At 26.0% G+C, this 12220-nt stretch overlaps 2 protein-coding genes across 2 annotated transcripts in view; one reads left to right on the plus strand and one right to left on the minus strand.

The window, feature by feature from the left end:
• LOC140668636 (uncharacterized) overlaps positions 1-12220 on the plus strand; it is a 123776-nt gene that overhangs the window by 71810 nt on the left and 39746 nt on the right. The gene's annotated exons all lie outside the window — the stretch shown is intronic.
• On the minus strand, positions 4729-10129 carry LOC140668641 (odorant receptor 13a-like). Its single transcript, XM_072897841.1, has 7 exons — positions 10039-10129; positions 8636-8902; positions 7958-8438; positions 6596-6695; positions 6255-6374; positions 6034-6189; positions 4729-4928 (listed from the first exon to the last, which is right to left on the minus strand). The coding sequence occupies exons 1-7, from the start codon at positions 10052-10054 to the stop codon at positions 4872-4874; spliced, it is 1197 nt and encodes a 398-aa protein (XP_072753942.1). The 5' UTR covers positions 10055-10129; the 3' UTR covers positions 4729-4871.

Consider the following 12220-nt stretch of genomic DNA (forward strand, 5'->3'; position numbering starts at 1 on the left):
TAGCTCAATGAGTGTATATCTATTCGCTTGTAAATATTAAATTCTTCATTGCCGGGAATAGCTTAAGATATGTGAAATGTCAAAGCAAAAATTTCCAAATTAAAATAATACGTATATAATACAAAATACAGTGAGCAACAAAATTATCTTTATAAAAATTTATATCAAAGTATTACATAACTTTAAATAATCATAACTCCGCAAAAAATTGTTGTATATTTGAAATTTTTTTTGTTTTGAAGCTTAAAGTGTCTATTTTAAAAAGTTTTTATTAGATTTTAAATTTCTCCTTCCTTGTTGTCTCAAAATGTAAGGACGTGTTTTGTCTCCAAAGAAACTGCACAGTTTGACGCACTCCAGAGGATGGAATAAATTTTTTCGCAAATGTCATGATAATTATCATAAAATTTAGACTTTTTCTTGCAAATAAAAAACAATTGAAATTTGTACGTTTTTTTTCGCGGATTTAGAGGATACCAAAGTTATCCATACTTTTTGTTCAGTTATCCACACAGCATTATCCGATAAACAACACAGAAGAGGTTGCTGGATTTGCTCGGATTTGACATTGTGTTCGTGTATAGTGTGTGGAATGTGTGTACTGCGTGTGTGGATGTGTGTGGATATGGAGTGTGGTGATGATTATTATGAGATTTGTGAAAAAAATTTATTCCACCCTGTGCAGTGCCTTAAATTGTGCAGTTTTTTTGTAAACAAAACACATCATTATTTTTGAAGAGACGGCGACAGAGTCGAAGAGGGCAAACTCAAAGTCTGACAAATGCTTTTTAAAATAAAGAGAGATTTTAAGCTTCAAAATAACAAAAAAAGAAATTCAGACAACAGTTTTTTTCGCGGAGTTACGATTATTTGAAGTTATGTGAAATTTTATTATAAATTTTTGTTGTGATTATTTTGTTGTCTAGTGTATTTATTTACATGATATCATATGTGTACGAAGGAGAGAAATAAATATAAAGATTTAAATAAATAATTGTACAACCACGCAAAAATTCATTAGTTTCAAGTGATGCAAAGATAAATCAAAGGTGCAAAATGAATAAGATTTCTTTTGTAAAAAGCTTTGCTTTTGAGAAAATCAATTGCGAAAATAATAACATATTTTTGTTTTTTTTTAATCTTAAAGAATCTCTAACAAACTTATGCACATATTGCGACTAAGTCTGTTAAAATAGAATTATTAAAAAATACAATATTTGTTCTATTTTCATTTAGAAAATAGAATTTATTTTAGTATTTTTTTCCACAGATAATTCTTTCTTATTTCTTCATGAATAACATAAATTAAAAATTGTTTAAATTATTTTACTAAATGGAATATGTTATAGCTGTTGTTATGTATAGTCGAAATAAATTTGTACGGTAATATGATACAAAGTTATTGCAGATTTCAATTAAAAATACAAAAATATATTATACTTAATGTATCTTGATTAATTCAACAAACACATATATTTTCAAACGAGCAATGTAGTTTAGAGACTTTCAGCTTCAAAATAAAAAAAAATGCAATTATAACAATTTTTCGCGGAGTTATAATTATTTGAAATTATGTAAAATTTTGATACAAATTTTTATATCGATAATTTTGTTGCTCACTGTATTTTGTATTATATATATTTTATTTTAATTTAGACATTTTTGTTTTGAGAAATGAAGAATTTGATATTTACAAGCGAATACACATACACACACACATACACGCACTCATTGAGCTAGTGACTAACTTATAGTTAAGTTTATATTAATTCAGTAAAAATGTTTATTTAAATGTAACAGCTTGAATTAACGTTTATATAAATAATTAATTAAAATTGAATGATTTCTGATCTGTAAAAATTAATTAAATTTATAATCATGTATATCCAATTTGTTATAATATGCTAGGCAATAGAAATAAATAAGTAGTTTTATTGGTTGCAAATGTATGTTTATTCAATAAAAGCGATGTTATAGGCAGTGTATGTAAATCCGTTTATGACATTATTCGAAAATCGATATAGTTTATCATATAGAGTTAATTCCTCATTTTTTCCTTCATTCTCTTATCGTTAATAATGCATAAGATAAATTGACCCCATTGACGTTTTTACAGCCTAAATAAATTTGAAATTAGAGATAATGTTGAATTTTATTTTTATTATAGTAATAATGGATCAGTGTTTCTATAACATATACAAAAAAAAGAAATATAATATATAAATAATACATAATATATAATATAAAAAAATAAAATAAAGTATTTACAAAGAAAAAAATAAATATTTTTGTACAATAATGTATGTAATGTATTTTTTCTTGTAGATATCAAGCAGTAGCGTCGTGACGCCAAAACAAAAAAATTTTTGATGAAAGATAAAGTTGAGAGTCACGGCATAGACGTCGACGATATTAAGAAGGCTTATTCCGGAATTTCACGTGTCATAAATTTTCGATTAAAATATCTCAGGAACTAAAGTCGTAATAAAAAAACCTAACAATACTTTTATTATATAATATTGATACGAGTTTTCGATTGTAACTGGTCCGAATAAGATTGGTGCAGTTAATCTTGACATATAATTATCGTAAACCAAAATTGTGACACTTCGCGTTCGCTTTTTTTCCAGTCATCTCACGTACATGCCCGTACGCACATATGCAAAGCGATTTGGTCCCTCAAGGTGCATTTGCAGCATGTATATATTGGAAAAATACACCTTGATATTCGATTCGACGCACGATACATACACACAAGCGCAAACGCGTGCACGTGTATGTATGCAATGATGTACACGCACTTATTTTAAAATATATATGACAGATAACCTTTTTCTACATTTATATAAATTATATCATAATATAACATAATTATATCATAATATTTCATAAAATGAAATGAAACAATAATATCGTTTATTACCTTTCTTCATTATTTGCATAATCTACATATATGTCGTAGGCAAATGGTTATTTTAGGAAAATAGCTTTTGACTAACCAAATGATTATCTGGCTGTACTGTCAGTCTTAGTAGTTTCTGCGCTCTCAAGTTTTGTTATATGTTTTTATGGAGATGGGGCGAAGCCTCGTCCCCCTATGCACTCTATCCTCCTATGCTTACAATTAGGTGGGAATCTAAGCGTTTTTTTCCAAGATGTACTTTTTAGTACGTACACGCTAGATAGCATTTGCCTAGTCAAAAGCTATTTTCCTAAAATAACCATTTGCCTACGACATATATATATATAAATCTATTTTATACGTATACAGGGTGTCTCATAACTAACGAGCCAACGCTCGTGAACGGATAGAGTACAGTGGACTGTACAAAAAAGTATTAGACCATTTTGCGATTTTCGCAATAATTATTAAAATATTAATTAAAAACGCTTAGCGAACAATATTATACATTTGTACAAGATGTCCGGTAATAATCGTCCAACCTCTCTAGGTCTGATAGAGCAGGTCAAACTGAACATAAAAGTCCTGTATCATTTTCTGATTTTCGCAATAATTATTAAAATATTAATTAAAACCGCTCAGCGTATGAACGCGCGCATATAGCGCTCAGCATACCCTGAGCGTTTTTAATTAATAATTCAACTCATGAGCGTTGGCTCATTAGTTATGAGACACCCTGTATATATATATATATATATATGTATAAACATATACTATTACAATAAACAGTTTCTATTACATATTTCTTATAAAAGTATATATATCCATGTTATAATATCTAACGGATTAAAATAAAATAAAATTTGTAATTATAAAATATTTAAAAAAATGTAAAATTTAATTTTAATACTTAATATTTAATATAGATATTTCAGATAAGTACATCTATCATAATCATAATCGTAACTTCTTTTTGTCATGTGTTGAATTATCGATTAAACCACAAAATAATTTGCAGAGATATAAAATGCAAACATAATTTATTTTGTTATATTAATATTTTTACAAAAAGAAGTGAGATCTCTACAAAAAAACTTTACAAAAGTAAAAAAATACACCAAAACAAAAAAATATTGAAATCAATAGTCAACTAATCGCCAAATATTTCAAAGCAAATTAGTTTGTGAGGATTTGTTGAAAAAGTACTTATCATAAAATTAATCTTGCAATTATAGAAATATTATAAGTATTCTCCTTATAAAATTAAAACGTATTTAATTTTTATTATCAGAAGAACTCAATACTAAAAGAATTAAAATTAAAATAATAGACGAACAAATTTTGACGTGACCAGATCGCAGACTGACTATTAAGACTTATATTTTGATTAACATGTGGAAGAGGAAATGAAGAAGGAGGAGGAGGCTGCAAGGTCCAGAGACCGCAGTTTGAGCGAAGCCGTTCAATATGTCATGGCAGCTCTCTTTTTTGATCCGCCTGTCTTTTAACTCTCGAATGATCATAATGCATCCAGTAAGCGCGACAACGATTACGTTATTAAAATTTTTACGATGACTTTTGAGAAACCGCAATTGCTCTTCTGGTGTCACGTCTCGATTAATTCAAACAAAAACGCCAGGAAAGTAATTGGGAATTGAAAATTGTCTGTGATCTGGTCACGCCAAAATCTGTTTGTCTATTATTTGAATTTTAATTCTTTTAGTATTGAGTTCTTCTGATAATAAAAATTAAATACGTTTTAATTTTATGATAAGTACTATTTCAACAAATTCTCACAAACTGATTTGCTTTGAAGTATTTGGCGATTAGTTGACTATTGATTTCAATAACTTTTTGTTTTGGTGTATTTTTTTTACTTTTTTAAGGTTTTTCTTTGTGGATAATATTTTCATATATATTTACACACACTATATCTTCTTTTTAGTTTTTATTATAGCTTTTGTGATTTTTAATTCTCTTTCATTGTCATCAACATAGATAAGTATCCCATTGCCGTTTTTACCGTCTAGACAGAGAAATGGAAAATAAGAATATTTACATTTTATTTTATTGTATTTTTATGATAAAATAATGATGATATAAAATATAATCATACATACATATATGAAATAGAATATATTCTACAATTATACAATACTTCTCTCTTTCATAGCGTATTATGCAGATTAATTAGAATTAAAAATTTTATTGCTTGGACATCTATGAAGTCTAAATTTTGGAAAGTTTTATTTTGTTTTTTAGTATTATATAATTATATTATATTTATACATATATATTTATAATATATTGAAACGCATAATTTGTTTGGCTGGCTGACTGATGTATGTAAAGCTGGCGTTTCACTTTGTGAAAATTCATAATTGTTGACAGTTTTTCTATATAATTTAACCATATATTTATAATATATTATAAATATATCCGTCAATATTAATTGCTTATATCTCAAGAATACTGCTAGCAACATTGTCAAGTATTAAAATTTTTTATTCTAATTAATCTACAAAATTGAAGTATTGTATATATATATATATATGTATATATAGAGTATTTCATAAAGATTGGACTGATTATATGCAGTCATGTTCTCTTTATAAAGCTGAACAAAAAAGTTCCTATAAAACATATTTTTAAAACGCTTTGTTAAAAATTTAAGTTTAATTAAAAAAAATAAATTTTGATGTTGACGTAATACATAATATTTATTTAAAAAAAATTTTTTTAAATCGAGTTGATTTAAGTAATAATCTCACATAATAGGCACTGATTGCAATTTAGAGCTATGACATATGTATTCTTTTCATCTTAACTTAACATTAACTTTTTAATTAAGCGTTTTAAAAATATATTTTGCAGGAACTTTTTGTTTATCTTGATGAGAAAAAAATAACTAGATATAGCCAGCTCAAGCTTTACGAAACACCTTAATTATGAAATTACTGTATACAGTAATTTGAAAATATATTTTGTGTCTATATTTCAATATATATTTTATCTAATAATAAAGCAATTTTAATAATTTATAACATATTAAGAAACGAGAATATTTGTACGAGCATCACATTGCATAAAAATAATTTAGTTTTAAAAATAAGTTTTAAATAATATCTCACTGCTCCGAACATCTTCATCGAAAAAATTCCGAAACCTCCAGCTGTTAAGTTAAGCGGTATTAAGGATCCATATCCAATAAATATTAAATTCTTTACATCCTTTGCCGGTATACTGTACCACTTGCATTTATACACGCTATACGCCATATTGGTGCTCTGAAAATTACACTTTTGAAAATCACCCTTATGGCTTGATACAATAACTTACATAACTGTTTTACCTCTGTTATAAGTCTTTCAGCTGAATAACAATAAATGTACAATTGCGACAACACACAAGCGATATAAAACGTGAGAAAAGCTGTTTTGAAAGCAGAGACGTCTAATTTATCTGTTATTATCTGAAGATATATATATTTTTTTTTCAACTTAAATGCATGTAATATATATATATATATATATATGCCGTAATATTCAAATTAAATGTATTATAATGTAAAAAAGTTTAACTTTATATATATATATATATATATATATATTTATCTTTCTATTACAAGATATTACAAGATATTACAAATATTCAAGTAAAGAGAAAATGTACTTATACAAGCCGTTCTATTACCGTGTAAACTTGAAAAGTTTGAAAACACAGTTGAAAAGTAGCAGCTAGCATATGCACAAGTAGCACTAGGCTGTAACAGTTGTCGATTGTCTTTGCATTCCTTGAAAAATTATTCACATTATTCACTCCTTTATAGATTGTCAACTTACTTATTATTATATATAATTCTTATTATTATAAATAATTACTTATAATTATTATTATTATTATATAGAATAATTTATATATTAATTTTATTATTATATATAATTCAAATATTAATAAAATAGATGCATTTGAAAATGTTTTAAATGCACTTTAAAAAATACCAAAATCTTTTTCGTTTTCTTGTTTTGAAGTAAGATAATAAGATTAAAAGATAATTTTTATCTTCTCTAAATATTTTGAAATATTATATGTATAAAATAATTTCTGTAATATGTAAATCTAATTCTATTTAAAAAGAATATCGAACACATAAAAATAGTGTCAAAATCTTTAAAACGTTTTCCTGTAGAATCGTGCTTTCTACATTAACGTATATTTTTCTGTGAGACCATACTGTTAACAAGTTTTTAGTCAACCTAAAAATAAATAAATTTTAATTTAATCATTTGATTTAATGAAGTTATAACTTTATTAAAGTAATTTACGATTAATGTTGTCAAAAAAATGATCTTATTTAATCATATTTAAAATTTATAAAGTGCCAATTAAAATATAGCCAAACAGAAAAAAAATTAAAAAAAAAGAAGAAAGTAAAAACGAATAGGATATGAACTTAATCTTTTAAATTTAATGAATGAAAATATCATTATTGAAGCAGTGAAACAAGATATCAGAAATTAGATATTTCACTGATTTTCAGTGAAAATATTTGTATTTTGCTTCGTTTTGTATGCTTCAATAATTATGGCAATAAGATTTCATTGAAAAATCAGTTACTAGCATTAATTGATTCTTCTCACTGTCAATGAACTTCATCGTTTGCAAAAACCGCTGCTTATCGATAATAATACTTTGATTCTATTTAAGAGAGCATTGTTGAGAAAAACGTACATATAGTATATTTCATTAAATAACTTTGTAACTGTATCTCATTAATCGTAGTAATTTAATCTTAATTTTTAATAAAGTGATATGATTTTATATTTCTTATTTTTTATATTTAAATCTAATAGAATTTTAAAACAATTTTCTGTTTAAAAGCAATACATAAAGGGAAATCTAACTACATGTTTATAAGATATTACATACAATTTTTTTCTAATATTACACGAGAAAAATGTGTTAAATTTTATTAAATATTTTATAAAATTACTCTAAATGCATTTATTGAAATTTTACAATTGAAATAATCACCGAAAATCCATTGAAACATACCTGATAAGATGATTATGTCGTACAGCGACGGCGCCTATGCCTTCTTTAAATTTCGGTATAGATATTAATTTATTAGCTAGTTCATCGACTAAATTGTTGAGCGTCATTCGTAGATTTATTAATTGTGCGCATATATGCAGCAAGAATATCGAGACAAAGGTGTCGACGGTACAGTTGATTAATCCGGTGCATATTCCACCACTAAGTTGAATGGCAAATGTGATTTCGTAACTCGGACTCTCTTGGCTGTTGTAAGGATAAACGAAACTATAGACAAGACTGCGTTGAGACAGATGAATATTTTGATAAAATTTCACAAGATTAAAACATGTGTAAAACAATAATGTGATTATCACTAATATATAACATCTTGAGGACAAGCTTCTGCCACGTTTCGCGAGTCTGAGCATCGTATTCCGTTCGCGATCGTTCGTCGAATTTATCCAATCGGTCATGACTGATGCCATCAATGTTTGAAGTTCTTTCAAATTAAATATATATTAATACATTAAATATACATATAAATTAATATATATAAATACAAATTATCTTTATATAAAATAATCTAAATATTATACAATAACGAAGTTTTACTTAAATTAGATAAATTTGAAATCTAGCATTTATATTACTCATAATTAATTAACATATTATTATCGTCATAAAACAGTAACTTACTTTTACCATGATACCAAGTAGCAAATAATTTGCATAATGCCATTATGCTGAAATTGGCGGAAGCTATGTGCGCCACCATCCGATCCACGTTACCCCAAGCATGAAACGTATTCGACAATTGTGGCACAATCACATAGAAACTCAAAATACAGGTCACAATCATGAATCTTATATTTGGTCGAAAAATATTTAAAGAACCATCTGGATCGGGCCACACGCCGAATAGCCGCAAACATATACGGCTTAGGCTAAACGCATAACTCAAATCTAAGAAATTCAAATTTTATAAATATTATCATCACCGAATTTAAATAAAATGTCTTCCTTTTAAAACAATTTTTTAATTATTAAGTATTATGTTAATAAACAATTAAAAAAGAATACCGTTTTCTTAAAATTAAGTTTTATATGTTTAACAATATATTATTTAAAGTTTCAAAATACACTATTTTTACACATACAATTTATATATCATGTTCCCTTTAAAATGGAATTTTTTTCTCAAGAGAGCTATTTCTGCAAGATTTTGCATTATCACCCTAACGTCGGTATTTGAATTTTGCTTTAATTTTCTAGAAGTTAGACTTTTCTGCAACTTTGCTTATATCCGACAGAAAATAAAAAACGATTCGTACACAACTCAGTCATTTGTCAAATATTTTTCTATACTATGTAACTTTGTATCTAAAAAGCATGTTCTATGCTTCGAAAGCAAACATTTTTTGCTAAGATGCAAAGTTTAATATCAACTCTGACAAACTTTCATGGAACATGAAGTTTTAGTAGTGATCTATAGACGAGTGCAATGACTCATAACCCTTGCAACCGTCTAAAAAATAAATTGCTAAGAGAGCAAAATATTCCTTTCATTTAATAAATAATAAATAATCTTTAATTATGTAATTATGATATTATGCATTATTTGCTTCCTATATATTCTTCAGTTAATAAACGTATACTGAAGAACATGTTAAGTAAAAAACAAAATATATTTACTTATAATTTTTTTATGTTAATACGCAATATATAATCACACATATAATTAAAAATAAAATATTTCAAGTTTAATCAGCAAGAATATAAAATTAAGAAAATATTAAAGACAACACATATCTTCCGATATATCTTCTGTAAAAAACAACATGTATCACATAAAGGAAATTATTTTGTAACTTGTATACACTTTTCGTATACACATGTGTAGATAGCAGTTTACTCATAATTAATTTTTACCGGAATTTTTTTTATAGAAGTTTAAATGTACTGTACACGCAAACACATTATTATCAACTTGTGATTTTTATATTCTACCTTATTATATTTATAATTATTTCACGTAAAACGATTATACTTTTAGTAGAAAACAAGCGAATTTTTTGTTATTTTTCGGAAACATATTCTACCTTTCTTGACATTCATTGATGTTCACAGAGCAAAAATTATAGTCGGACTGAATCGCTCTTCGCGATTGTACCAAGCTGTCGCTTATTTTGCGCTTGCTCAGTACATGAAGCATAAACCGCTATCATCCTTTGATATCTTTTTAAACTCTTTCGAATAATCGATAATAACATGAGTAACACATAATTACTGTTGAATTAGATAAAAGTTTTTCTTACTTTTCGACTATAAGTTAGTCATTAACTCAATGAGTGTGTATGTATTCGCTTGAAAATGTCAAATTCTTCGTTTCCGGAAGTAGCTTAAGATATGTAAAATGTCAAAGCAAAAATTTTGAAATTAAAATAATACGTATATAATACAGAATACAATGAGCAACAAAATTATTTCTATAAAAATTTATATCAAAATATTACATAACTTCAAATAATAATAACTCCGTGAAAAATTGTTCTATTTGAAACTTTTTTTGTTTTGAAACTTAAAGTGTCTATTTTAAAAAGTTTTTATTAGATTTTAAGTTTTTCCTTTCTCGTGATCTCAAAATGTAACGACGTGTTTTGTCTCCAAAAAACTGCACAGTTTGACGCACTCCAGAGGATGGAATAAATTTTTTTGCAAATGTCGTGATAATTATCATAAAATTTAGACTTTTCCTTGCAAATAAAAAACAATTGAAATTATACATTTTTTTTCGCGGATTTAGAGGGTACTAAAGTTAACCATACCTTTTTTTTTAGTTATTCACACATAAGCATTATTCGATAAACATCACGGAGGAAGTTGCTGGATTTGCTGGGATTTGACATTGTGTGTGTGTGTGTGTGTGTGTGTATAGTATGTGGATGTGTGTGGATATGTGTATGTCGTTAGGTTAGGATGATTATTATGAAATTTGTGAATAAAATTTATTCCACCCTGTGTAATGCCTTAAATTGTGCAGTTTTTTTGTAAACAAAACACATCATTATTTTTGAAGAGACGGCGACAGAGTCGAAGAGGGCAAACTCAAAGTCTGACAAATGCTTTTTAAAGTAAAGAGAGATTTTAAGCTTCAAAATAAAAAAAAAAGAAATTCAGACACAACAGTTTTTTTCGCGGAGTTACGATTATTTGAAGTTATGTGAAATTTTGATATAAATTTTTGTTGTAATTATTTTGTTGTGTAGTGTATTTATTTACATGATATCATATGTGTACAAAGAAGAGAAATAAATATAAAGATTTAAATAAATAATTGTACAACCACGCAAAAATTCATTAGTTTCAAGTGATGCAAAGATAAATCAAAGGTGCAAAATGAATAAGATTTCTTTTGTAAAAAGCTTTGCTTTTGAGAAAATCAATTGCGAAAATAATAACATATTTTTGTTTTTTTTTAATCTTAAAGAATCTCTAACAAACTTATGCACATATTGCGACTAAGTCTGTTAAAATAGAATTATTAAAAAATACAATATTTGTTCTATTTTCATTTAGAAAATAGAATTTATTTTAGTATTTTTTTCCACAGATAATTCTTTCTTATTTCTTCATGAATAACATAAATTAAAAATTGTTTAAATTATTTTACTAAATGGAATATGTTATAGCTGTTGTTATGTATAGTCGAAATAAATTTGTACGGTAATATGATACAAAATTATTGCAGATTTCAATTAAAAATACAAAAATATATTATACTTAATGTATCTTGATTAATTCAACAAACGCATATATTTTCAAACAAGCAATGTAGTTTAGAGACTTTCAGCTTCAAAATAAAAAAAAATGCAATTATAACAATTTTTCGCGGAGTTATAATTATTTGAAATTATGTAAAATTTTGATACAAATTTTTATATCAATAATTTTATTGCTTATTGTATTTTGTATTATATATATTTTATTTTAATTTAGACATTTTTGTCTTGAGAAATGAAGAATTTGATATTTACAAGCGAATACACATACACACACACACACGCACTCATTGAGCTAGTGACTAACTTATAGTTAAGTTTATATTAATTCAGTAAAAATGTTTATTCAAATGTAACAGCTTGAATTAACGTTTATATAAATAATTAATTAAAATTGAATGATTTCTGATCTGTAAAAATTAATTAAATTTATAATCATGTATATCCAATTTGTTATAATATGCTAGGCAATAGAAATAAATAAGTAGTTTTATTGGTTGCA

The sequence above is a fragment of the Anoplolepis gracilipes genome, chromosome 8, assembly GCF_047496725.1.
Source record: "Anoplolepis gracilipes chromosome 8, ASM4749672v1, whole genome shotgun sequence".
Lineage (NCBI taxonomy): Eukaryota > Metazoa > Arthropoda > Insecta > Hymenoptera > Formicidae > Anoplolepis > Anoplolepis gracilipes.

What these genes read in the sequence shown, in the direction of transcription:
- LOC140668641 (XM_072897841.1), bottom strand. An exon ending in CGACATAATCATCTTATCAG is followed by an intron (nt 6,696 to 7,957) that starts GTATGTTTCAAT and finishes TAATTTTTCAAG; the next exon opens with GAATGCAAAGACAATCGACA. An exon ending in CTGAAAGACTTATAACAGAG is followed by an intron (nt 6,190 to 6,254) that starts GTAAAACAGTTA and finishes TGTAATTTTCAG; the next exon opens with AGCACCAATATGGCGTATAG.